Source organism: Malus sylvestris, chromosome 12, assembly GCF_916048215.2.
Source record: "Malus sylvestris chromosome 12, drMalSylv7.2, whole genome shotgun sequence".
Classification (NCBI taxonomy): Eukaryota; Viridiplantae; Streptophyta; class Magnoliopsida; order Rosales; family Rosaceae; genus Malus; species Malus sylvestris.
The window spans coordinates 25,852,647-25,878,859 of NC_062271.1; the positions used below are offsets into that span (position 1 = coordinate 25,852,647).

The 26,213-nt window shown below is 37.9% G+C and overlaps 3 protein-coding genes across 3 annotated transcripts; all 3 read right to left on the minus strand.

Moving 5' to 3' along the window:
• Positions 1–11,568: 11,568 nt before the first annotated feature.
• Positions 11,569–11,934, minus strand: LOC126592300 (uncharacterized mitochondrial protein AtMg00820-like). The gene has a single exon (XM_050258005.1). The coding sequence runs from the start codon at positions 11,932–11,934 to the stop codon at positions 11,569–11,571; it is 366 nt and encodes a 121-aa protein (XP_050113962.1).
• Positions 11,935–17,374: 5,440 nt separating this feature from the next.
• On the minus strand, positions 17,375–19,816 carry LOC126591760 (uncharacterized). Its single transcript, XM_050257442.1, has 3 exons — positions 19,250–19,816; positions 18,372–18,732; positions 17,375–17,927 (listed from the first exon to the last, which is right to left on the minus strand). Exons 1-3 carry the CDS (start codon positions 19,687–19,689, stop codon positions 17,718–17,720), a joined length of 1,011 nt encoding a protein of 336 aa, XP_050113399.1. The 5' UTR covers positions 19,690–19,816; the 3' UTR covers positions 17,375–17,717.
• Positions 19,817–20,908: 1,092 nt separating this feature from the next.
• On the minus strand, positions 20,909–24,873 carry LOC126591758 (probable serine/threonine-protein kinase WNK5). Its single transcript, XM_050257440.1, has 7 exons — positions 23,985–24,873; positions 23,115–23,380; positions 22,717–22,940; positions 22,485–22,642; positions 22,042–22,381; positions 21,580–21,921; positions 20,909–21,487 (listed from the first exon to the last, which is right to left on the minus strand). The coding sequence occupies exons 1-7, from the start codon at positions 24,084–24,086 to the stop codon at positions 21,108–21,110; spliced, it is 1,812 nt and encodes a 603-aa protein (XP_050113397.1). The 5' UTR covers positions 24,087–24,873; the 3' UTR covers positions 20,909–21,107.
• Positions 24,874–26,213: the final 1,340 nt, after the last annotated feature.

A 26,213-nucleotide genomic window follows, 5' to 3' on the forward strand; every position in this document is an offset into this window, starting at 1 on the left:
CTTCGTTGGGAGTGCCCTCTCAGATATGAGGAAGGGTTGAGCATTTTTGCAGGTCTGCCTGTCCGTTGAGGATGGAGGTCGACATATATAGGAGTCTCCATAACAAGAAGGAGTAATACTATTCTTTTACCCTGCTTGGTCATAGCACGGTAATGGGAGCTGCCAACTTCACGTGTTTTAACTCTGTCAAAGCACTTTGAAAAAGTGGTCTGTGGTATCTGGAAAGCTGATGTTACGTGTGAAGATTACAGACAAACTTTATCCAAGGAGATCTGGCTCTCGAAGTTGAGAAAGCGGTGTGAGGATTACAAACAAGCTTTATCTAAGGGGCTCTCGAAGTTGAGAAAGCGGTGTCTTTTCGGTTTTCGAACAAGCCATCCTGTCGGGGATCTGTCTCTCGAGATTCGGAGAACGGTGCCTCTTCGATTTTTGAGAAAGCAATCCTGCTAGGAGTTTGGCTCTCGAGATTCGGAGAGTGGTGTCTCGTCGCTTTTTGAGAAAGTAATCATGTTGGGAGTCTGGCTCTCGAGATTCGGAGGACGGTGCCTCTTTGATCTTGAAGCAAGCAATATTGTTGAGAGTGTTTTCTCGAATGTGAGTAAAGGTTAGGCCTGTTTGCTAGTCTACCTTGCCACAGAGCACAGAGGTTGACGCACAGGGACTTTCCAATTATCTAGCAGTGGTCATGTTCCTTTACCCTTGTGGGTAATAATATGGTAGCTAGACCTTCAAAATTTATGTGTCTAAACTTTGTTAGTGCTGTTTCTTTGCTATTCTTTTACCCTTCTTGGTCATAGCGATGTAATGGGAGCTGCAAGCTTCACGTGTCTAAACTTTGTCAGAGATTTTTGGCAAAGTTATCTGTGGTACCCGTGAGCTGATGTTGCATGTGGAAAGTGGATGATTGAACAGTAACATTCACGTGCTTTCTACTTCACCAGAAATCTTCGACAGAATGCTCGTAATTTCCGCAAAGTTGAGTGTGCATGTGACAGGTGCTGACAATGCTGAAAAACAGGTGCCTCTTCGATTTCTAAGATCGGCCCTCGTGGTTTTTGAGCAGCCCAGCTTTTGAGAAAGCAAGCGCTTCTTCGATTTCTGCGATCGACCTTCGTGGTCTTTGAGCATCCCAGCTTTTGAGAAAGCAAACGCCTCTTCGATTCCTGAGATCGGCCCTCGTGGTCTCTGAGCAGCCCAGCTTTTGAGAAAGCAAATGCCTTTTCGATTTCTGAGCAGGCGCCTCTTCGATTTCTGAAGCTCCATCGAGTGCAGATTTTTATAGAGGCTTGTATTAAGTTCCAAAGCACATTTGAATCTCCACCAGCATAAGCTCCCTTCTTGCATTTCTAAGATCTTGATTTGTCCGACCTCTTTTCTCTTCAACACCTTTGAAAATGTCTGGCCCCTCTGATGGTCGTTTTGACTTGAACCTTGTTGAAGAGGCAGTCACGCCTTCTCCAGACAACATATGGCGCCCATCCTTCTTATCCTCTACTGGTCCTCTTACCGTTGGGGATTCCGTAATGAAGAATGATATGACCGCTGCGGTGGTGGCCAGGAACCTTCTCACTCCCAAAGATAACAGACTACTTTCCAAACGGTCTGATGAGTTGGCTGTTAAGGATTCTCTGGCTCTCAGTGTTCAGTGTGCATGTTCTGTGTCTAATATGGCCCAACGCCTATTTGCTCGAACCTGCCAAGTTGAATCATTGGCGGCTGAAGTGATGAGTCTCAAACAGGAGATTAGAGGGCTCAAGCATGAGAATAAACAGTTGCACCGGCTCGCACATGACTATGCTACAAACATGAAGAGGAAGCTTGACCAGATGAAGGAATCTGATGGTCAGATTTTACATGATCATCAGAGGTTTGTGGGTTTGTTCCAAAGGCATTTATTGCCTTCGTCTTCTGGGGCTGTACCGCGTAATGAAGCTCCAAATGATCAACCTCCGATGCCTCATCCTTCTAGGGTGCTGTCCAGTACTGAGGCTCCGAATGATCCCCCTCCGGTGCCTTCTCTTTCTGTGGCTCTGCCGACTACTGAGACTTCTCCTAAGCAACCTTTGTGAAAGTTCCCTCTTGTTTGTTTATTTTGACTCGTGTATATGTACATATTTGTAACTTCTTAGAGATATCAATAAATAAGCTTTGTTTCATTTCAACGTATTGTGTTAAATACACCAAAGCCTTCTTCACTAAGTTCTTTGAATTTTTCTTTTGTTGAAGCTTGTATGTTGAAGCTTTATGAGTGGAGCATGTAAGTTGAGGTAGTGTTCCCTTAATTTCCCGAGTGGAGAAAACTTCTCGATTGGAGACTTGAAAAATCCAAGTCACTGAGTCGGGTCGGCTATATGAATCTTAGAACGCCATTGTGCTCGATCCTGTGTCATGTCCTCCGTTAGATCCAAGTACTCTAAGTCTTTTCTTAGAGTCTCTTCCAAAGTTTTCCTAGGTCTTCCTCTACCCCTTCAGCCCTGAACCTCTGTCCCGTAGTCGCATCTTCTAACCGGAGCGTCAGTAGGCCTTCTTTGCACATGTCCAAATAAAATAATTAAATTCTTCCACACTTTTCTCCCATCTCTTTTTCACGTTTTTCTTTCACATGCATAGGATGTGTGAGATTACTGATTTTCAATATTAGAACTTAGTTGACCTATCATATCTGGTAAATAAAAAAAATATCCACATATCACAAGTACAATATACTGTACACACACACACACACACACACACACACTTTCTACTTAATTTTTTTTGACCAATATATCTTCACCAAGGTGAGACCAAAGAGTGATCGAAAGGCAAGGCGATGAAGCGACCAGGATGATCTCAGGTCCATTCCAACACGTAGAAAAATTTAATACTATGCTTATGATTTTTAGGATTTCTTCGTAGGGTAAAGGCCCTTATCCGACTATTATTTATTTATATATTTATTTTAATTATGTTTGATTTGTGGATGGTGGTTCCTATAGAGTTTAGACAATTGTTGCTTGTGCACTTTGAGGAGGACTCTGGTTTGGGGATCTGTAGAGGGGAAGATGAAGAAATTCAATGAGGCTTGGGAGGTTTAAGCAAAGGATGATAAGAACGACACCATATCAAACTCAAACGACGGTGTTTGGTTGCTCACCATACGACAAAGTAATTTTTGTAAGATCAAATGAGCGTTTCAGATTAACATTTTTGGGATCCTCCTAGATTAAAATTCTGACTTCACCACTTAATTAATCTATACATTATGCACATGCAAGGTACAACCATATAATATTTTACTTGCTATATATCTAGGCCTAATAATACAATAATTATTTGACCGTGCTATGGCTACGTTTATCCTATTATGCTATGGCCCTATGGCAGTGGGTATATTTATTAGAGTATCATTGCAAGATGATTCAAACTTCAAAGGATTGGACGGTTGAGATTAAAAGGTTTAATATCCAGGTTGTGTCGGCGAGCCGGAAGGGAAAAAAAAAAGACAAAGGACAGAAGAAACTGATGAAAGGGTCGATGACGTGGAGAGATTTTTTAGTGTGATCGTCATACAAAACGGTACATCACGTGTTTATATGTAAATGGTTGGATATGTGTGTTAAAAGGTTAATAGCTTAAAATTTAAAGATTTTCACCACTTACATAAAAATACGTGATGCACCATTCGTGTTTCCGTCACAACTAAAAATTTTCCGATGACGTGAAGAGAAAAAAAGGCACCACAACATCTATCCGCAGATTCTGGGCTTTTGTAGTGTCGTCCGACCCGAATCGTCGCCACTGTCATGCAATGTAAAACCAGTAAAATGTACATGCAGAAAGCTAGCTAGGTGGTTCTGGCTCTCTTCACTCCTCGGCTACTTTGGTAAGCAAGACTAAACCCTAGCTGGGCCTAGGGGCTCAACTAAAATGTCCAATAATTGGTGAGCATTCGTTTAATAAAATCTTATTCTTCCACGTGTGACTATTGCCAACCTCGACATGTCCTTTTTTGTTTTTGTTTTTGTTTGTTCCTCACCTGTTAATTCATAGCCCCACTCAACATCTTTTGCAACTAAAATATAGTTCCGTAGCTTCACTCGCTCAATTAATATTTATATTGTGTTTAAAAAGTGAATTATTCGTTTAATAAACGTTAATCATGTGATAAATTAGTAACTAGTAAATATATCTATTTAGTACGATATTTCAGTGATCTTGTGAAGAAGATTTTATGCATACACAAAACACAAGCGGCTTGACCTACAATTTCACATGCATGCATTGGATGTGCCCGTGCAGTATAATATTTAATCCAACAACTAACTATGCCCGTGCAGGTATATAAGGATGGAGTTTGACTAATCAAATGATTGAATTAGGTTAATCTATCTCTAGACACAAACTGCGGCTATCATGTTCGGATGTTCCTACAGCGGTCTTAAAATCAACCAAATGGAGTAATGCAGAGACCTAACGGGCACACCATGCTCCAAAAGGACCAAAACCCGAAAAACATGTTTGAGCCATATTCTAGTTAAAATTCATCTAAGCTATTGATATTTGAATTTGGATGAGTCGGGTTCTAGCTAATTTGTCTAAGCCATGTCTACAAACCCAAACACCAATTGATTGCACAAAAACATGATGGAGGAACATCTTTCTAACACCCCAATTTACTTAAAACATTTCGAACAATTTTTTTAAAAGTTTTGATAGTTTAGCAGATGAACAGTGTTGAAAAATTACTTTTGTTAGTCTATTTAAGTAACTTTTTCATCTCCAACAGCACTCTTTATTTAAACAAACTTTAAATATTTTATTATCAATCATTTAAAAAGAAAAAACTCAACCAACTAATTTTTCTAGAATCACCTTGTCTCTCTTCCTTTTCCCCTTGGTTCAAGGGTCCACTCTTAAATTTTATTAATTTTTAACAGTAGCATTTGAACAGGAACTCTACAAAATTAAAGATCAACTATTCACCTTGCTATTATGTCGAGTCCTTTATAGAGTCTCTTAGAAAGAATTTTTATGGATTTGACTTATTAATTAAACTAGATTTCTATTAGTTTTATAATTTCTTGGAGATGCTCTTAATCAAAAAGGTCTCACAAAAACATTTACAGTAGGAACTTGTACAATATTTGTGAATCATTGTTGAATTTGCATGAAATATACATTGTCATGCCATAGAGTTTGTGTAACTAATTGACTTAATATTTTTTTTAGTATAGGAATCCCCTAACACATGAATTAATATGACAGACTAATTTCTCTCCTCATGCATTCATGGTACCACATGAGGTGACAACGTACTTTTAGGACCAAAATGAAAAAAAAAAAACCCTTGATTTAATTAACGAACCAGATCCTCTCCTGAGTAGTTCCCTAGGGATCCCGCAATCTTGTCTGTTCATTTTATATCGTGCGGTCAATTTTCGTTAGGTACTATTCATATTTGAATTTTAAAATTTAAATTTTAAATAATTTCTGACCGCACGATATACGATGAACGGACATGATTGCGGGATCCCTAGGATCCCTAGGGAACTGCTCAGGAGAGGATCCTGGTTCTTAATTAACAATGGGTCAAATGATTTGCAAAAAAATGAGGGCATTTTGTCACCTTACCTTATTTAATAGTGATTTTTCATGGAAGTTCCAAATAATATGGTGGACAACTCAAGGACCACACTTCTGTCGACTTCGAATCTTAAAATCAATGTGAGGGGTTATACTAATCTCAAAAACCATTTGACTAAAAAGCCCACATATAATGCAAGTATGAAGTTGCTGTATACATGTCATCCAAAACCCTCATTGGACAAGTTCAGTCATCACGTAGAAAAAAAGAGAAGAAATTTGTCGAAAGAGAGAAGAGGGGGGTGGTGACAAATGCGCGCACGTGTGTTAGGGAGACAGAAAAATCTTTGGAGAATTTATGAGTTTATATATAGACGACAATTTATCTCAAGAAACTCATGTACAGATTGTCTCTAGCTAAAAAGTCTCAACTCTGTCAATTGAATTGTTACTTTATTTAATTACCATGCATTGCATGCAACATCCCCACCACTGGCCAATTGGAAAGAGACGAAAACGATATTTGGGTTTGGAGTTCAAGATTTGGGCACGTCATAAACTCACAAACGGACAACTCGTCTAATTCCCCTGCTACCAAACACAAAAGAAAACAGTTAAATCCAGATGAGTCAGTCTGAGGCTGATAGATGATGTTATACTGCTAAAAGTTATCAACTTCTTAATTGTAGTTCATATGGAAATAAGTTGGGAAAGTGTCTTTCTTATGCACTATTATGGACGTGAAATTTTCAGACCATTGAAGGAGTCAATCACAAATAGTTTAATGCATGCATGTGTCGGTGGTCGATCATCTTGTTTATCAGTGGCATGAAAAAGATGTGTGGCCAGTCCCAGTTACCAAATTATTGAGCTACATAAGTGTATTGAAAATTCTTAACGTATTCTCTCGTGAGTGCTAACAAATTATCGAGAGAGAAAAAAAAAAAAATTACAAACTCTGGATAAGACTTATTCTTATAGAGTTACAAGATGTGTATTTATAAAGATCTAATTTTGAAACAAACGGGATATTAAGCAATCTTAAAAACCTAATAAACAAGACATATTTGTTTATTTGCCTCCTGAATTGTATGCAACTGCCAATTTCCCCTTTGAACTTTAATTTTAGCTGATTACTTCCTTGAACTTTTATAATTAGCCAATTTCTCTCTTGAACTTTAATTTTAGCCGATTACCTCCTGAAACTTTTATAAATAGCCAATTTCCCTCATGATGTTAGATTTAAAAAAAATTTATCTAATTTTCCATTCATTTTGATCACAGAAACAACACATGACAGCTGTATAATGACAAAAAGGATGGAAAATTGGATAGATGAAAAATTGAATGAAACTTTTTAAAATCCAACGCTAGGGGGAATTAGCTATTTATAAAAGTTCATGGGGGTAATTGACTAAAATTAAAGTTTAAGGGGGAAATTGGCCAATTATAAAAATTCAAAGGAATAATTGGCTAAAATTAAAGTTCAGGGAGCAAATCAACTAATACCTCAATAAACAAATAGACAAATTAATCATAATCCTTATCTGACTAGAAGTCTTAAATACATAATATATAATAAAAAAATATCCTAACTTTTATCTGATAAGCTCATATTTATATATATTTTACATCAAATTCACTTGTCTTTTCTTAGTTAGTTCCTTATATTTTTGAGCTATTTACTTTGTTTTTGTGTTTTCTAGGATTTGTCAAGTAAAGAAAAGAAAAATAGCACAAGTGTGATTTTAAGTAACAAATTCGTCAAAACTGCCTGTGCAGATCAGCTGACTTTGGAAGCAAGTTGCAAACAGCTCAAAATGAATTAGAGAATGAGCCTTATATGCTTGGAAATCTACGGATGTCTGTTTTCTGGAGCATTTCGCGGATTGTTAATATCATTTGTCTAGATGAAGTTATGCCGTTTTAACACTGAAAGGTTCACAAGAGGCTGAGCAGTTTGTAACTGCGACAAAAGCAATAAACACAATAAATCTAGTAGCCAAAACTAATGCAGCCAAGAACAAGTCAGCTGACACTTATTCAAATATGAAAGGGAATGAAATTAAAGATGAGGATTAAGAGGGAGTAATTGGCATGAAGGCTACCCAAAGAGTTACAATTGTTTTACCATTTCCTCTCACTTATTGTCATCACTAAATGGCTATTAGTGGGTGAGTTAAGGAGAAGAAAATGATGCAGCAAGAATTGGTTTAAAAGCAGCATTGGGGAAGGAAGGAAAGAGGAGGGGGATGCCTCGGTCGATTTCTTTCGGTTCTATCTTCTCAAACTCATGTCTATCTTTTATTTTTACTTAAGGATTGTGTGTAACTAAATTTTTAGTAGTTAGGGGCTGTTTTGAAGCCCCAAATATGATTGCAAGTTTGTTATGACATTTCGTTTGAATTACTTTTATGAATGGATGAAAATTGGTTCACTACTTGTCTCATTGATGAATTCTTTATTTGTTTTCTATGGATGCATACGTAGTAAGCATATCTAGGATTTTAACGCTATGAATATGTGTGTGCCTGCCTTTATCGAATGAGGACCTACATATGTTCTAGAGTAGTACTTGTTAATTGCGATTAACATGTGAACCAATTTCTAGGATAAGTATGACAACGTCAGTACTTACGATGCCTTGTGATGACTCAAACTCTTTTCGTTCTTAATGAATGATTTCTATTTGTTAAATCTATGAACACACTATTCTAGATTGCATGCTAGGGACTAAGTTAAGTTGAAAACGCCATTCTCTTAACATACTACATAAGAAAGAATAATAGGTTGAGTTCTAACATTGAGCCAACTTGAGCATCTTCATCTGGAAATAAAAGGAATTTGAATGAAACATAACATGTTTGCATGATTATTTGGTGGTGGATAACAATTCCCTTAACTCGTTTTTCTTAATTTGTGAACTACTTAAAATTTGTTTCTGTCCTGTTTTAGTTTGATTTAATTTAAATAGAAAATCAACTCCAAAAATCCCAAAAATTTGTGTGAGTGTAGCTTTGTGTGTCTAGTGTTTTCATATAAAACTTCGTAGACTTTAGATTAGTGTAAGTCGGTCTAATAATTATTTTTTGGTGGCTGGTCAGTAGGGACAACAACCAGTTTTTGTGACATTTTAAGTAGTTAGATAAAACAATCTTCTGCGGGAAAGACCCTTATTTTCATATGCTACAATTAACAAATCTTAGTGTTAATAAGAAAAATCAATATGACATTTGTGTGCTACTTTGTGATGTGCTTTTTGTTAGAACTGCAGAAATCTTGAAGAAAAGATACAGGAAGCAGAAGAAAGAAGAAAGAATTAGAGAGAGAATCGAGCTGAGACAGAAAGAAAAATATGATTCTATTGTTTTCAGTAAGTGAGTTTCGCAGTTTACAAAAATTGTTATATCTAGTTACAAAGCTTTCTCGCTAAGCTAAGAACTAACTGCCTAACTACATTATAACGGACTATGGAATCTCTTGACAAGTGTCATTCATTTCTGCCATAGATTTATCTTTCACTATGATGTTGGTTTTCTTCACTTCACTACTCTTACACCCCCCTCAATCTCATGCTTGTAGGAGTTGAGCATGAGATTGCCACAATGCAACTGAAACAATGGTGTAGACAACCCTTTAGTCAATATATCAGCAGATTGATCAGATGAAGAAACGTGTTGAATTTGAAGATCTCATCTTGTTACCCGTTTTCTCACAAAATGGTAATCAATGTCAATATGTTTGGACTTAGAAACACTGGATTTGTGGATAGTGCGATAACACAAACATTGTCACAATGAATCATGGGAGGCAATTGTAATGGAATGTGAAGATCACATAATAATTGTCTTATCTAGGCAAGCTCAGCTGCAGTGATGGCAAGAGCTCTATATTCAGCTTCTATTGAGGACCTAGAAACAGTATGTTGCTTCTTTGAAGCCTACGAAATTGGATTGGAACCAAGAAACACAATGAAACCAGATGTAGATCTTATGTCATTTGGATCTCCAGCCCAATCTGCATCACTATATGATTGGAGATAGATTGGTCCTGATTGAAATCGAATACCATACTTCGAAGTGCTTTTGAGATACCTAATTATTCTTTTTACTGCAATAACATGTGATTCCATAAGATTGTGCATAAACTGACAAACTTGATTAACTGAAAATGCTATATCAAGTCGAGTAAACGTGAGATATTGCAGTGCTCCAACAATACTTCGATACTGGTTAGGACTGTGATAAGGTCTCCCATCATCTTTTAGCAATATGTGATAGGGAAGACAAAGAGTAGCACAAGGTTTGCAATCTTGAAGATCAACTTTGTCAATTAACTCTTGTGTATATTTTGATTGAGGTACAAATAAGCCATCAGAAGTATATTGAATTTGTAGCCCTAAGAAGTAATGCAAAACTCCCAAATCCTTCATGTCAAATTCCTTTGTGAAATCTGTAATAACATCAGAAACCAACTGAGGATCACTGCCTGTGAGCAAGGAAGAAAATGCCGATAATATCGGCGATATTATCGGTTTTAAGGGAATTGATATTTTTATAACTATCCAAATGGTTTTCGTGATAATATCGCGATATTATCGATATTAGCGATAATATCGCCGAGGCTCCGTCGTCGGCGTCGCAACGGCAGCCGAGCTTCCTCTGCGCGTCGCCGTGCTTCCCAGAGACGGAGGAGAGGGAGGGAGAGTTCAGGAGGGTGGTGGAGATGTTGCGCTGGCATCAGGGTGGACGGATTTGGGTGTGCCTAGGTGTGGGTGCGATCGGGGAAATGGAGTCGTCTGCGCGTCGCCGTGCTTCCCAGAGACGGAGGAGAGGGAGGGAGAGTTCAGGAGGGTGGTGGAGATGCTGCGCTGGCATCGGGGTGGACGGATTTGGGTGTGCCTGGGTGTGGGTGCGATTGGGGAAATGGAGCTTCATCTGCCCGTCGCCGTGCTTCCCAGAGACGGAGGAGAGGGAGGGAGAGTTCAGGAGGGTGGTGGAGATGCTGCGCTGGCATCGGGGTGGATGGATTTGGGTGTGCCTGGGTGTGGGTGCGATCGGGGGATTGGAGTGAGAGAACGAGAGTTCGAGAGAGAGATAGAGTTGAGAACTGAGAGATAATGAGGGGTCCGAGAGGGACTCGGGAAAAGAGAGAGAGAGAGATAGGGTGAGGGTTAGTGGTCTGCCATGTGGCAGCGTGACAAAGAGTGAGAATCAAGATGGAGGGTCCAGATTAGATTAGGATAAAGGACTCAATCGCACAATTTATATAATTTCAGGGAAAGAGTGAAAATATAAATTAATCTGAGGGTCCAGATTAGATTAGGATAAAAGACTCAATTTCAGGGAAAAAGTGAAAATATATCATTTCAGGGAAAAAGTGAAAAATTTGAACCTCAAAGAGTGAAAAATTTGCCAGCTCGCTATATAATCAACTTAAATCAGTTAAATCCATCATACAATGCATTTCCTTCCCATTTTTTGTGATAAACTAATAGATAATTGACTAAATAAACATCCTGCAAAGTTTCATTAAAAATTTCCAAGTTTTTCTTACAATTTTCGTGGTTTCCATGTAATTTTTATCGATATCGATATTATCCCGATATTTCCATCGATATTTCCGTGTTTTCGGACTACCGATATTTCCGATATTACCGATATTTTCTTCCTTGCCTGTGAGAATCACATCATCAACATAGAGCAATAGAACAACTGTGCCCTGTGATGTGTGTTTAACAAATAAAGAAGAATCTGCTTGAGACAGTTGAAATCCCAATCCTGGCAGAAAACTTGTGAATCGCTCATTCCAAGCTCGATGAGCTTGTTTCAGACCATATAGGGATTTTTTAAGATTGCATACATAATTGGAGGGATGACTAGAACTTTGAAAGCCTTGAGGTTGTTCCATATACACTTCTTCTTGGAGTATACCATGCAAGAATGCATTTTTAACATCCAGTTGTCTAAGAGTCCATTTAAACTGTGCTGCCAATGCTAGAATCAATCAAATGGTTGTTGGTTTAACCATCGGACTGAATGTTTCACCAGAATCAATGCCCTCCTCTTGACTGTAACCTTTTGCAACAAGCCGTGCTTTATATATGGATATTGAACCATCTGCATTCCATTTGATTCTGTACACCCACTTACAGCCAACAAGATTTTTATTTGGTGGGAGAGGAACAAGAGACCATGTTTGTTGAGAATGTAGAGCAGCAATTTCCTCTTGCATTGCAGACTGCCACTTTGGTATTTTTGCAGCTGCTTTGAATGTTTTTTGTTCTAGTTGTGGGGAATTGATAGCCACTGATGCAGAATAAACCTTTCTTTTGACAATGCCACTATTTGACCTCGTCTGCATTGGATGCATATTCATATGGATGGGAAGATCAACAATTAGTTGGTCTTGTTAGAAATTAGGATCATCAGGGATAGGGAACTGTGTAAATTCATGGTGGCTAGATTATATGGGTGAAGAAAGTAATTGTGTAGCTGAATGATGTAATAAGGGTGTTATAATAGACTCTGAAGCACTACATGATTGTGTTTCCAAGAACTCTGAGGCTATAGATGCAGTCAAGGAATCTGTGGCACTAGATGAAACTGGACTGAAGGATTCTGAAGCTCTAGATGAAGATGAATGCATATGAGATGATGGGAATGTGACTCGATTATGCAATGAAACTGATGGTATGGATGATGCAGATAAAGGTAGTGATGACTCGAATGTTGGTTGGATCAACTGAGGTATAGCAAATGGTGTGGTTGAATATGGAAACTGTGTTTCATAAAAAAGAACATGTCTAGAAATATAAACTTTGTTTGTGATCCCATCTAGATAGAGAAAACCTTTGTAATTGTCTGCATATCCCAAAAATGTACAAGTTGTTGTTTTGGGTTGTAGTTTTTAAGCTGTTATAAGGTTTTAATAAAAGATAACAGGCACATCCAAATACTTTGAGATGTGTAAGAGTTGGAGGTTTACCAATTAACAACTTGTAAGGGGATTGTATTTTTAAAGAACTACAAGGCATTCTGTTTATCAAATAAATGGTTGTTGAACAAACAAAAAACCAGAACTTGGATGGAAGTGTAGCTATTTGCAATAATGTGATGGCAGTTTCCAGAATGTGCCTGTGTTTCCTTTCTGCTAATCCATTTTGCTCTGGAGTGTATGGGCAAGATTTTTGATGCAAAAAGCCTTTGGATGCTAGAAAGTGTTGAAATTGATGACTTGTATATTCACCACCACCATCACTTTGGAAGGTTTTAATATGGGTAGAAAATTGGGTACTTAAGAATGCATGAAACTTAACAAATATTTGAAATACTTCTGCTTTATTTCTTAATGGAAAATTCCATGTGTATCGAGTACATTCATCAATGAAACTAGCATAGTACCTATACCTTTCAAAAGACAACACAGGGGCAAGTCCCCATAAAACACTATGAATCACCTCTAATGAGGTTACATACTTATTTGCAGGAAAAGAAAAAGGCAATTTTGTAAATTTGCCTTTCAAACAAGGAGTACAAATGGTTTGATAAGTATCTGTGAATGCAGAAGCTTTGGTGTGTTGCAACATTGCAGAAGTGAATATGCTTGAGGGATTCCCTAATCGTTGATGCCATAAACTTGTAGTAACCGGTTTGGCTAGATAGCATGCATGTAATGTGGATGATGCATGTAGTGTCTTCTGTGGAAATTTAAACGGAATGGGGCAATAACCAGCTTTACACAGTCCCTTGAGTAGGATTTTCCCTGTGATTTTGTCCTGAACCCAAAAGGAAATATCATCACATATGAATCTACATTTGTTATCCTTGCAGAGTTGATATATGGATAATAAGTGTTGTGATAGTTTAAGAACATGTAACACATTTTTCAATGTAAAAGTATGAGTAGGAGCTTGCAGTGTAGATGTACCAATACTAGAAATTGTCAAACCTACACCACTCGTGGTGGTTATTGTATCTGTGCCTTGATATTGAGTAGCCAAATCAAGATTTGCAAGCTCTGAAGTCATATGAGATGTGGCACCAGTATCCGCAACCCAAAACTGTTCAGGTAATACAAAAGGATTGTAAATTGCTTGCATCGTAGTGAGATTAACTGAGGGTGGTCTTCCTTGGTATGCAAAGTTGTTTTTGTGATAGCACTGAGTAGCAGGGTGCCCAACTTCCAACAAATTTGACATTGAATTGCTGCTTCATGTCCAACAGTTGGTATATTATGCCTTTGAAAACAATCTGAAGCCACATGACCTTTTTTGTTGCAGATTTGACAAGTAGGAATCTCATTTGGATGATCAGGGCATGTGTGTTGAAAAGCTTTTGGAGCTCCAAGAATTCCAAGACTAGAATTGTATGCTGGAGAGTGAAATCTGGGACCATTGTTATACTGAAACTTGCCTCTTCCTTTTCCTCTATAGTTTGCCCCTTTGTATCCCCCAGAAGAGAATGAATTGCCATGATTGCCATTAAAATTTATAGAGCCATATTGAGAAGATGACCCTTGTCCAGAGTTATATCCATTAGAAGTAGATCCTCCATTGAGACTGTAGCCTTGGCTCGAAGACCCTATGTCAAATCCCTGAGGCTGAGATGAACTACGATCAAGACTAAGAGCTTTTCCTTTTTTCAGACTGAGTGCTTGCAACCATTGCAGTTCCAAAAGACACAGAAGACTCACAAGATTGTCCAATTATAGCTTATTCAGCAAGAAGCTGTGATTGAAATTGTTTCAAGGAAATCCCAATTTCTCTTCCTCTAATAACACACCAAAATGTGTTATAATCAGCAGACAACCCTTTTAGAGCAAGGATGATTATATCATCATCGTCAAATAGAACACCTGCTGCAGCAAGATGGTCTCTGGCATCTTTGATTTTTTTGTAGATAGACAGATATTGAATCAGACCCTTTTCGTATGTTTTGAAGCTCTGTCTTCATTTAAAAAATTGTAGACTTTGTAACTATAGAGAACCGTTCTTTGAGATTTGTCCACATTGCATGAGAACTAGTACTGCCAAGAACACAAGAAATTGCAGTAGATGACAATGTAGCTATGAGAAGCTGCATAAGTGCATGATCGTGCATTTTCCAAAACTAATAAGCATCTGTTTCAACTCCTTCAAGATTCGCCTCATCAAGAAACCATGGAGGAAATCGCTTGGATCCATCAACAAAACCAAGAATTCCATGACTGCTTAGTAGAAGATTGATCTGAAAACTCCATACAAGATAGTTTGAGTCATCCAATTTGACTGTAACAGAAGATGACACAGTAGAGATGAGACTTGTAATGGGCGATTGCACAATTTGCAATTGAGCTACGGTAACCATTGTTGTAACAACAAGAAATTTCTTCACTTCGAACTTTTGTCGAACAGTTGGTGGGCAACTGTGTAGGAGTCGAGTATCTTGAGAACTGGGATTTTGATGAACCCAGAAAACACACAAAATCAACAACTCAGAGGGTTGAGAGAAATATATGTATATGTATCAGATAGTATGCGGAATCTTTGGATTCACCTATGGCGATGATACCATGTTAGAACTGCAGAAATCTTGAAGAAAAGATACATGAAGCAGAAGAAAGAAGAAAGAATTAGAGAGAGAATTGAGCTGAGAAAGAGAGGAAAATATGATTCTATTGTTTTCAGTAAGTGAGTTTCACAGTTTACAAAAACTGTTATATCTAGTTAGAAAGCTTTCTCACTAAGCTAAGAACTAACTGCCTAACTACCTTATAACAGACTATGTAATCTTTTGATAAGTGTCATTCATTTCTGCCATAGATTTATCTGTCATTAGGATGTTGGTTTTCTTCACTTCACTACTCTTACACTTTTAATCCTATCATTATCTCACTATATATGCATACTAGGATTGCAAAGTGAGCTTATATTAGATCCGATGTTTTATGATTAATTTTCACTCGATAAAAGTTAGAGAAAAACTTCTTCAGTTCTCTGTCATCTTCAAACACTAGTAACTTCTTCAATTCTTGATTCTCGAGTTGTTTCTATATGATTCAACGGGCTCGATCACATACATCAATAGTTAACAACCATTATGTGAACATGATCGGCTTCCAAAAGAGAATCTCACTGAATTAATCAGTTGTGTTTCGCAAATCGGGTAACGGCTCCGTCTTACCAAATGCAAGTCTTTTTTAGGTTTTTATTTTATTTTTTTATTTTTTATATATTGTATGAGTTGTGGAACCCTATTTCACTTCATAGGCCGGTGCTCACATGCTTGTTAAAGCATGCATAGTTGATAGTTGTTGTATATTGGAGAAAAATGAATGGGGGTCCCAAATATAGGCTTTCTTAATAAGGGTAGATGGACTTTTGTCAAATATCAAATTTCAAATCTTGAGAGATTAGTTGATATTGATTAGTGATTTAACAAGAGAAAATGATTAAAGTGACCCCGACAACATCATTAAATAGATTATGGTACGATTCTCTGATTAATTTACCCCCTAATACAAGCTAATTTGAGTTTGATGTGTACATTCAATCCACTTCTAGGGCTCATTATCTTTTTCTTGTTATGTCATATGGGGCTCTAACAGTGACGTCTCAACCAAACAAATCTCATCTGCTCTTGCCAATTGCTATTCAGCTGGAAATATAAAACATTAATCAAGTAACCAAGCTTCACTATTTTCATTTTTAATTTGTAACCAACCGAATAAATCTGCCAATCAATCAAGAATCTTTGGCGAAGAAAAAAATGTAACCAAATCATCGAAAATGTTGTTTCATATTTCCAAAATGCCAATCATGAAAAATGGAGTGGAATTGACAAAATATATAAAAAACAATGAACGCAATGGATTTTGTCAACGATTAATTTTTCATTATACTCGAAACACTGGTAAGTGAGGTTATTATGCCACTCAATTGTAACAACTCTATTTCTTTTTTTTCTTAATGTACCCAACGGCTATGACATGATATAATAGTAATAAAGTTGCTCCTTGTCACGCATGTCATAAAATGGGCCTTATGCCAACCATTGCACCCAAAAAAATGATTGACAATTCTAGGTGCACCCATCAATTTAGTTTGCGCACATCTCTCCCCCACCTCCACCTCCTCCTAAAAAAAAAAGGTCCAATTTGGTGGAATTACTGTGCTCATCACTGTAATCAGTAATAACCTACATCAAAGGAAATGCAATTGATGCAGAAATTCAATTCCTCCTATCAATTATGATAGCTACAATATTTCTTAGAAAGAGGGTCCTATCAGTTGTAGCAATGTGGCTTGAGGTTCCACTTCGTCCACCATCAAACTTGGAGAATTAATTTATATGGAAAAGAAGAAAAACCAAAGAAAGAGGAGCTAAGCTGATTCTGATGTGCATGCTTGTGCTGGGAACAGCTCAATCGCCTACTGAGTTGTGTCATAGGGATTGTGCTTCTCTATGCACGATTGGCAATTGGGTTAATCCATTTTGCTTGCCTTCATGTCGGGCAAGATGCGCCGTTTTGCCACCCTTGGAAGTTTCCTGTGGTTGTACTCAGTACTCACTGCTCGGGATTGTGCCAATTCAGCAGCCACCACCACCACAGCTTCAATTCCTGACAGTGGATATAGTTTCACCCTTCTAATTATTAGAAATTATACTCTCTTTTTCTAGTCAGTTGTATTCCAGTTGTGTGTTAAGATAACATTACCGAGTAACTACTTATAGTTTTATTGTGTGACACAATATACATTTATGGTTTATTGCATGACACATCACATGGTAGATGCTCGCTTCGTGGATCTTGTTACAAGAGACGCTCCAACTCCAAGACATGAAAACCAGTGGCATGTATAAGCTGAACATGTACATTGTACAACTCCACAATGCATAAAATGTTTACAAATTCACAACACAATACATACAATAATGAGATGCAACAATCCTGCAACAAATTGACAAACTGGAAACACAAAATCTTTAAATCTAGATGTACAATACGATTCAAAGGTATGAACAAACCAAAACCCTTCAAGCCATGGATCCCATAATATACACAATCCTTGTGTAAGTTTCTTGATGACAAGGAGAAAGAAAAATCCTTAAAATCCTCAAACCCCAATCAATTATCTCACCCAAAAAAAAGAGTAAAGAAAGTATAGTGTGTTTCTATGAAGTGATGATGTGTGTGTATGTAAATACAACAAATGTGTACAGTACATATAGAATGACTGCAATGAGGATTTGATCAGCAATGGAAACTGTCTTACAAATTTTTCTAGAATTTGAAACCAATGGAACTTTGAGTTGTATGGAGAAAGAGGCTTGGCTTCTACTGTCTGGGACAAAGATCATTTCCCCTGAAACACATTTAAATCCCTGCACATGCTCCAAATCAAAAGAAACCCACGTAAGTTTTAGGCACTGAATGCAAAATGCCACAAGCTAGACAGCTAGAGTTTAATACATGAACAACATATAATTAAGCGCCACATGAAAATGAATTACAATACACTGTCAAATGACCAAAGATGCATATGACAGTGTTTGATGGAAAAATATTACAAGTATTTAAAGATTTTAAATGCGTTTTTTAGTTCTTTTTAGAAAAGCGCCTTAGGACGTTCTTCTCAAGGACACACTTCTAATTGTTTTTATAGGAGGAATTTGAATTTTTAGTAAAATTTTAAACCTATTTGCAATTAAAACGCTTTCAAGTTTTCAACAAAGATACTTGTAGGCAGATAGGTATTTTACATAAGAAGTCTCAAGCGAGTTCTACATTAAATGAAACAGTGACGACTAGTTGCTCAGCAAAGTTACCTCTAGTTGCTTTCCAACAGTGACGACTAGAGTCTCTGGCCCTGCATCAAACAGCAATGCAGAGCCTCCCTCTGATCGGACATTAAACTGAGAGTGCTCAAGCGGAAGGTGAAGGCACAAAGCATGATCATCGTCGCTCTCGCGCATGTGAATGTGACTGCCATTATTTATCTCATTCTGTAAAAAATTCTTACTAGGGTTTTGCTCCATGGAATGATCTTGGTGATTGTATCTTAATAACTTTACATTTCCCATTTCACTTCCAATCTTCTCAAATTGCTTTTCTGCATTTCCATTAAAAACTTGGCTCAGCTGCTCAGCAATTGCCTGAACTTTTCTTGCAACCTTCTCCATATTGTTGCTGCAAAGCAGTGAACAACATAAGTTATGAACTTCACTAAACTAGGGTTAGATGCAAATTGGGAAAATTTTCAAGTCTTCACATGAATATTTACCCGAGTTGCAATTCGCATATTAATTAGTTGCAGTTTCTCAACTATACTAACTCCCTTAAATTTTTCATTAAAATTTCGAGTGCAAATTGGGAAAATTTTCAAGTCTTCACATGAATATTTACCCGAGTTGCAATTCGCATATTAATTAGTTGCAGTTTCTCAACTATACTAACTCCGTTAAATTTTTCATTAAAATTTCGAGTTCCTACAACAACAATTTTCATGGAAAAATTAACTAGATTAAGTGTAGGTGACAAATTTCAAGTAATCAACGTGACACAATACTTCGATAACAAATTGCAACTCGGAATTTGCAGTAAGAAGTCGTATTGGAGAACAACTTTTCTGAAGTGTTAATAACAATTGTATTTGCAAATTGCAATAACCAATAAGTGAGATTAGTGTTTCGGGGTGTTTAATTACCATAAGTCCCGATATCTTTTGTCATCCGATACCTGCGGGAGCCATTTAATGTCCTCGCGATTCCCAATGCGTTCAATGAATCGTTTTCCGATTACTCCGTCGTTTCGGGAAACCGACTCGGCTTCCCAAACCACGGATCCCAACTCCTCGGCCGAAATCCCGTGATTGCTGATCCGAAACGCGCCGAACTGCATGGCCGAGGCGAGAAGCCGGGCGAAGGACTCGGCGGAGAGCGATCGGAAGTCGACGACAGCAGGGAGTTGGTGACGTGTGCCGGAGCCCGAAGGCGGCAACGCGGTGAGCTCCGGGATCTGCAGGGACTTGTCGAGGAATTGGATGAAGTTCTGGTTGGCCGCAGAGCGGGAGCCTCTACCGGTTGGGATTGGAGAAGGAGGCGGGTCCGCCGTGGTTAAGCGGCCCTTGGCGCGCATTATAGCCATGGGGGCGTTGGATGGCAGCCAACTGAATCGGAGGGCGATCAGTAATCAGTGGTGAGGAATTGGTTGATCAGTTCTTCATATGAAGAAGGAAAAGGTGGCACCTTTTTCTTTAATTTAATTTAATTTGATTTTAATTGCTTGCACGTTGGCCTTGTTTGAGTTTGTGAGTTGTTAGTTTGGTGTCTTGGGACCCATGGCCCATGGGCCTTAGTGGCGGTGGTGATTGTATTGACTCAAATTTTGGGACAATTTATACGAAATGAGTTGATCGTTGTAAAGTTTTAAACAGAACAAAAGTGACTCAAACTAGTGTTTAAAATTTCTTCAATACGGTCAATTTCCATGGAAGTATTCACAAAATCAAAGAAAAGTGGAGAACTTCACCTCATATCAGTAAAACTCTTTAAGTTTAAGCAAAAATCAATAGATATCATCTAGATTTTTGACACATATGCTAAATATTGGAGAAACTCTTATATTTTGTCTAAGCCAATGTTTGAAAATCCCTAAAGTTCATTTTAAATTTCAATCATTTGCATAAAAAATAACCGATATTGATATCCATATTTGAGTATCCGTGGATATTTTTATAAGCTTGCATATCGATATTTCCATTGATGCCAATATTTTTAAACACTGGCCCAAACAAAGACGTGGCGGCTTGTGAAGCAAAACTAGAAACATAGAAAGCTAAAAGAACAGACTAGACTAAAAGAAAAAGAGAATTTCAGCAGCAACCAACCTCACTAGGCTCGAGTACGAACCAACATGCAATTACGAAAACATTGAGGCTCACGATCATGGGGGAGAGCAACTAGCCATGGCTTGAGCCCAGAAGCATGATGGATTAAGAGGAGGCTTGGGGCATGGGAGACCGTCCCTCGAGAGAACATGAACCAAAGAAGATGGGTGATGCGAGACCCAAATATCATCACTCATCTTCTTCCAGGCCAGTGAGGCAACTAGGTCAGCTGCATGATTCGCTTCACGAGCAGTCCAACTCCAGAGAATCGATTGAAAGACTGTCGCCACCTTGGAGATTCTGCTGAATGAGGGGTTGAGGCGCAGATTCACTGGTCTGGCCCTTGCTGAGAGGTGATCAATCAGGGATTTGGAGTCTGATTCCATGATCACGACATGATACGTATTATTTTGAATCAGTATGGATTTGTATATTTAGACACAATAAGTTAATAAGCGGCATACGAAACCCAACAAATTTTACACAAAACAGAAGTCCACTCTGCAGAATTATGTCTCAGGTTCATAACAATCATAATCTACAACGGTTATTATCATGAACCATAAAATCTTCTTATGGCTCGAACGTTTTAACAACCATTATTTATTTACGCACACACTAGTACATTGCAAGTGTGAGGAAACTTGTTACTTGCCTCCCAAGGAAACTACAACTGCTAGCTTCCTGGTGTTTGAAACCCAACGTTCTCAATTGTCCCAACAGTCTTAAACAACCGCCTCTTGTTTACCTCCTCCACCAGTGACCTGTGCAACAATTGGCTGTGCACGTCAATGAGTGATTGAATTTTGGGTAATTTTCTTTCATGATGATGTTTCAATTTTTGAGGTCTGTGGTTATCTAGTTGTGAATTGCAATGTTTGTAAGTATTTGCAACCCTGCCTTTTGAAGGACAAAACCGAGTAGATTTGTGAGTAGTCTTTCCAAAGCTCATGTCAAGGAGATCATCGTCATTGCCTGAGTAGTAACTTATGTTGGAGTAGTTGCAGGAGTCGAATGAACTCTGAGAACTCACATCATCATTCATAAACAGATCACCTACATTAAAATATATCAGATCAATTGCATTTGAAAAATATTTGACAAGCAAGACTAATTGAATAGATATTTTTTTATTTTCATAAATGTACCTTGAAGCGAATCATGATTCTTGCAGTGAAAGCTCAAAGCATGAAGAGAATTTTGGGATGAAGAGCAGGAAGAGAATGCGTAGAAAGGATGATGGGTGATACCACCATTATTATCTTCTTCTTCTTCATAGTTAAAGCTGTGCTGATGAGGATGATAATCTCGGGGTGAGCCCCATTTCTTACTACCCGCAATCAAAGAAGATATCTCGTTTTCTATCATCCCTGCGATCTCTAGTGGTTCCCAGTCATTGATTTCTAATTCTTTCACCATCTCCGTTGCTACATCAATCGCAGTGTCGTTCAAAATGTCGAAAGGAAAGTATATGTTCCTAGCATTTTTCCCTGCAAGAAAACATCACAAATACAGAAGATTACATACTCTTAAAAGTTTAAGGGTCTATTTCAATCTACATGACCAGTTAGTCATATAGTGCAATATTTAAATTAGGGTTGAGGATTTACCGTCCAGGTCAGAAATTCGAACTTTGAGAGTAATAGTATCATCCTCTAGATTCATTTTTCCAGTGATGATCATGTTTGTGCTTCTTTCCAAATCAACCTCAGCGGCAAAATGTAGCTCATCCTCCTCATCCTCTGCCTCCGTGACTGGATCATTATCAGGAATTAAATTCAGAATTGGGATTCTTGGGGAAGACGGTAGCTCTCCATCATCAGAGGCTAGAAAAGGGTCTAGCAATAGCTCATGTGCCGGCAACCTCTTTGAAACATTCTCCAGACACTTCCCTACAAATCGTTGAGCCTCCAAATCTTCAATATTGTAGAATGCGTTCGGTAGCTTCCCCTGAAAGCAAAAGTCACATAATATAACATGTCATATATACATGTGTCATGCAATGTCACACATTCACATTGCTGAGCAAGAGAAGACTGAAGACGAAACTTACTGAAGTAACTTTCTTGTAAATTTGGGCAGGATTTGAGCACTCGCTATAGGGATATTCTGAAGTAAGCATTTCCAACACACACATGCCAAGGGCGTATATGTCTACTAGCTCATTGTATTCCTCATCGTACAATTCAGGCGCCATAAATTCTGGTGTACCTGATGAAACAGAAGCAAATTAAAATTGAAAAAATTAGGAAGATAATCGGAGAGATGTAGTTCAATATCATTACCTATGACACTGTGGGCATGTTGCGTACGGCGAAGAATAGCAGCCAAGCCCAAATCACCAATCTTGACTTGCCCTAGGTGGCCATTAACAAAGATGTTGTCACACTTGAGGTCTCTGTGAATCACAGGTGGATCAAGTTTGTGCAAATAAGCCAGACCACGCAAGATCTGTCGGGACCAATTTTTCACTGCTCCAATATTCACTTGCTGGTATTTCTGTCTGTACCTGTTTAAATTAATATAGGAGTGTGAAAATTGCTACCCTTATTTTTTGTGTGTGCACAAATAACTTAAACTTAGAAGTTCCAGTTGCCATATTTTACCATGATCAACTACTACCTTAACACATTTAAGTCATGTTGTGTGCTATTAGTTATAAGTGGTGAGGTTAATTAATTACTCTCTGAGAGTGCCGGAGGTGAACATTTCGGTGATGAAGTTGAAGGTTCGGCGATTAACATCGATCCAAGATGTGTAGTATTGGATGATGGAGTCATGATTGAGGTTCTTGAGGAGGTGAACCTCGGAGTATAGGCGCTGAAGTTCGTCCGGTGAACTAAAGACATCATTAAGCTTGACTTGATTCCAAGCCACCTCCATTCCGAGGACCTCATCAAATGCCTTGTAAACTGTCTTCATGGCTCCTTTGCCAAGCATTTCCCTGAACTGCTTGGAAAGAAACATCAATTAAGAACAAAACTGCCCTCTTAATTAGCGCTAATGATCTGACTAATTATCATCCAAATTAATTAATCCATTTCCAAGTTTCCCTGGAAGCATGTCTTTACAAATAGACAAGCAGGACAAATTTAGGGTAGAATATAAAAATCAATCAGGTTGCATCATCCAATTGGGCTAATTTAAGAATAAAACTGATCGGATGATTCCGTTTTAAATCAGTTTAAATTAATATCTTGTACAAAATAACATGAAAGTTTGACTCGGCAAACGTAGGGAACTAACGTATAACCATCCATTATTTGGTTCATAAATTATATTCTTGTTCTTCTAATTGGTTAATGAAAATATAAACTTAATTTTAACGTTAATGAGTATCGAATTAAAAAATTAATCATCATATGGTAATTTTCTTGCATGCAAATATGTGTAAGCCTTTTTTTTTTTGGGTCAAATATGTGTAAACCTTATTCCCTATATAAATTTCTAAAATAGTTTAGTAGAAAAACATATGTATAACTACAAATTATACTCCCCAAGCAACTAGTTAATTAAAGACCATATAAAAAAAGAAATAATAAAAGGAACTTACACGTCCATAGCGACCAGATGGATCAGTTTCAACGTAAGCAGGTGATTGTGGCCTGCCTCCATTGGCAGACCTGCTTCCGATCCGGCTGTTGTTCTTGTTCATGGTTGAGAACTAATCAAGCAACCCTTTGAAACTCTCCGACCACAAACAAGTCCCAGCAGCTTTTCGCTTGATTATATACTACGTAGTACGTACGCAATACCTCGTAATTATAAACTTATAATTCAACACTAACTAACTTACTATGAGGCTTGTGGAAGATTTTTCTCTACGTGCTAGGAAATCCGAGGCTTTCCCTCATGATTTTCATAAGAGAAGACTCTATACAGCAACCAGAAAAGCCTCGAGTAATCAACACTGAGCATGATCCAAGCCATTTCCACAACACCACACGATCTTTCGTAGTTTTTGGTAACCATTTGGGTAGAAGATGAAGGTGTACCAAGGAATTTAAATATAGAGGAAGAGAAGAAGATCCGATTCTAATCAAAGATTTTTCTTCAGAAAAGGACAGACTAAATGGAGCAAACTGTTGAGATGTAGGGTGTGGTAGGGAAGAGAGAACAATATTTGTCAACTAATGTACTGGAAATAAATTGAACCTAGCTTGTGGAGGAGGACTATTTTCCCAATAATATCAAAAAACTTAGAGTATCAAATGAGCACATGTTGGATTTTGGCATGGAACTGGAATATTAATCCTGAACTTGAAGAATCTGTGGCTGTGCTTTGATGGTACCATTTGTGGATGTAATAAAAACCGTAATAACAATCAAAATTATGGAAAAAAAAATTGAGATTTGATTAGTTTGAGAGAGACTCTTGACTTTGGAAAGATATGGGAACCTTGCAAATTTTGCAAGCAACAATAATATGGATAGAAAAAAAGAAGGTGGGGGTGGAAAAATGTGGGGATATGGGTTCATGTTATAAAAGAAAATAGGAGGGACTTTTCTTTGTTCTTTTTTTTTTTTGTTTTTGTTTGGGGTCCCCATTTGACGGAGCTAACGGAATTTGAAGGAGTCCAAATTTGCTCCAAAAGGGAACAGGAACATTATTGCTGACAGTGTTAACTGGTTTATATTATTTAAGTGAGTGATTGTATTGGGAAGGGGAAGTCTAGGTTTTTCTGTGATGGAAACTGCACAGTATTGAGAGCAGAAAGATTCAGAACACTCAGATGCCAGGACTTCAATTTTGAGACTTTTAATTCACTCAATAACATTAAATACCTCATCTCGATCGTGTTTACCCTAGGACTTCGACTTTCTTTTTTGGTTTCTTTCTAACTTAAACCCTAAACCTTATCTGATTTTTGGAGCTTCATACATAGTTTGAGAGGAGGGAATTGTCAAGATTTCAGAACAACGAGTCATCGGCTCACTCCCAATCATGCTAATATTGTTCTCCAGCTTCCATATTTCCACTAGCAAGGCTGATAGGTGTGAGAGAATTATCACAAAAGACTTCAGTGGTAGCAGTACACCATTCATACATATTGTAATTTATTTTGTTAGTTCTTCGACGTGAATTTTTTTTTATTCTTCAACAACCTGTCATTAACTTCAGTTGCACATAGCTAGAGCCTGGAGGCTGGGTGACACTTACATATGTAATCGGAGATTGATCTCCATCTCGATTTTGTGTCACTGCATTAACATGACTTGAGAATATATTTCTGATTATACATAAGTTTATCTTTTGAAGCTGGACAAGTAAATATTGCTTAAGATGGAGCCTGCATGGCACTAATTAAACACAAGGTTCTAAAAGAAGCTAGGCGCTAACTGGGCGGTGAGTTAGGGTCTAGCGTCTAGGCGGCTAGGCGAGGTCTATGCGGGCGCTTAGGCGGACTAGGTGAATTTAATTAAATTTATTATATTTCGTGTAAATAAGTGTCTGTTTATATTTAAAATATATATGATTTCATCATAAACTACAAAATGGAATAACATATATTATGAGCTATTGGAACATAATGAAAACATGGGGAACAAGTATATAATGTGTGTTCCTTTAACTATTCAACAAGTCTCTTACAATTTATTGAAAAAATAAAATGCAAAATGAAAGTTATCTATTTTTTGTTTAAATGAGTCGCAATCTAGGCGAGTGTCTAGGTGGGTCTGGGTGGGCTAGTCGAGTGCCTAGGGGGTATAGGCGGGCGCCTCAGTAAGCCCTTTCTTAATTTTCAAACGCCTAGGCATTAATCGGGGCAGTGATCAACTG

What these genes read in the sequence shown, in the direction of transcription:
- LOC126592300 (XM_050258005.1), bottom strand. Translation starts at nt 11,934, where the DNA reads ATGCATCCAATGCAGACGAGGTCAAATAGTGGCATTGTCAAAAGAAAG.
- LOC126591758 (XM_050257440.1), bottom strand. Translation starts at nt 24,086, where the DNA reads ATGAACAAGAACAACAGCCGGATCGGAAGCAGGTCTGCCAATGGAGGC. An exon ending in ACCTCCGGCACTCTCAGAGA is followed by an intron (nt 22,941 to 23,114) that starts GTAATTAATTAA and finishes TAATTTAAACAG; the next exon opens with GTACAGACAGAAATACCAGC. An exon ending in GAATCATGATTCGCTTCAAG is followed by an intron (nt 21,488 to 21,579) that starts GTACATTTATGA and finishes ATTTTAATGTAG; the next exon opens with GTGATCTGTTTATGAATGAT.
- LOC126591760 (XM_050257442.1), bottom strand. Translation starts at nt 19,689, where the DNA reads ATGGCTATAATGCGCGCCAAGGGCCGCTTAACCACGGCGGACCCGCCT. An exon ending in AAAAGATATCGGGACTTATG is followed by an intron (nt 18,733 to 19,249) that starts GTAATTAAACAC and finishes ACTGCTTTGCAG; the next exon opens with CAACAATATGGAGAAGGTTG. An exon ending in CTGTTGGAAAGCAACTAGAG is followed by an intron (nt 17,928 to 18,371) that starts GTAACTTTGCTG and finishes GAGCATGTGCAG; the next exon opens with GGATTTAAATGTGTTTCAGG.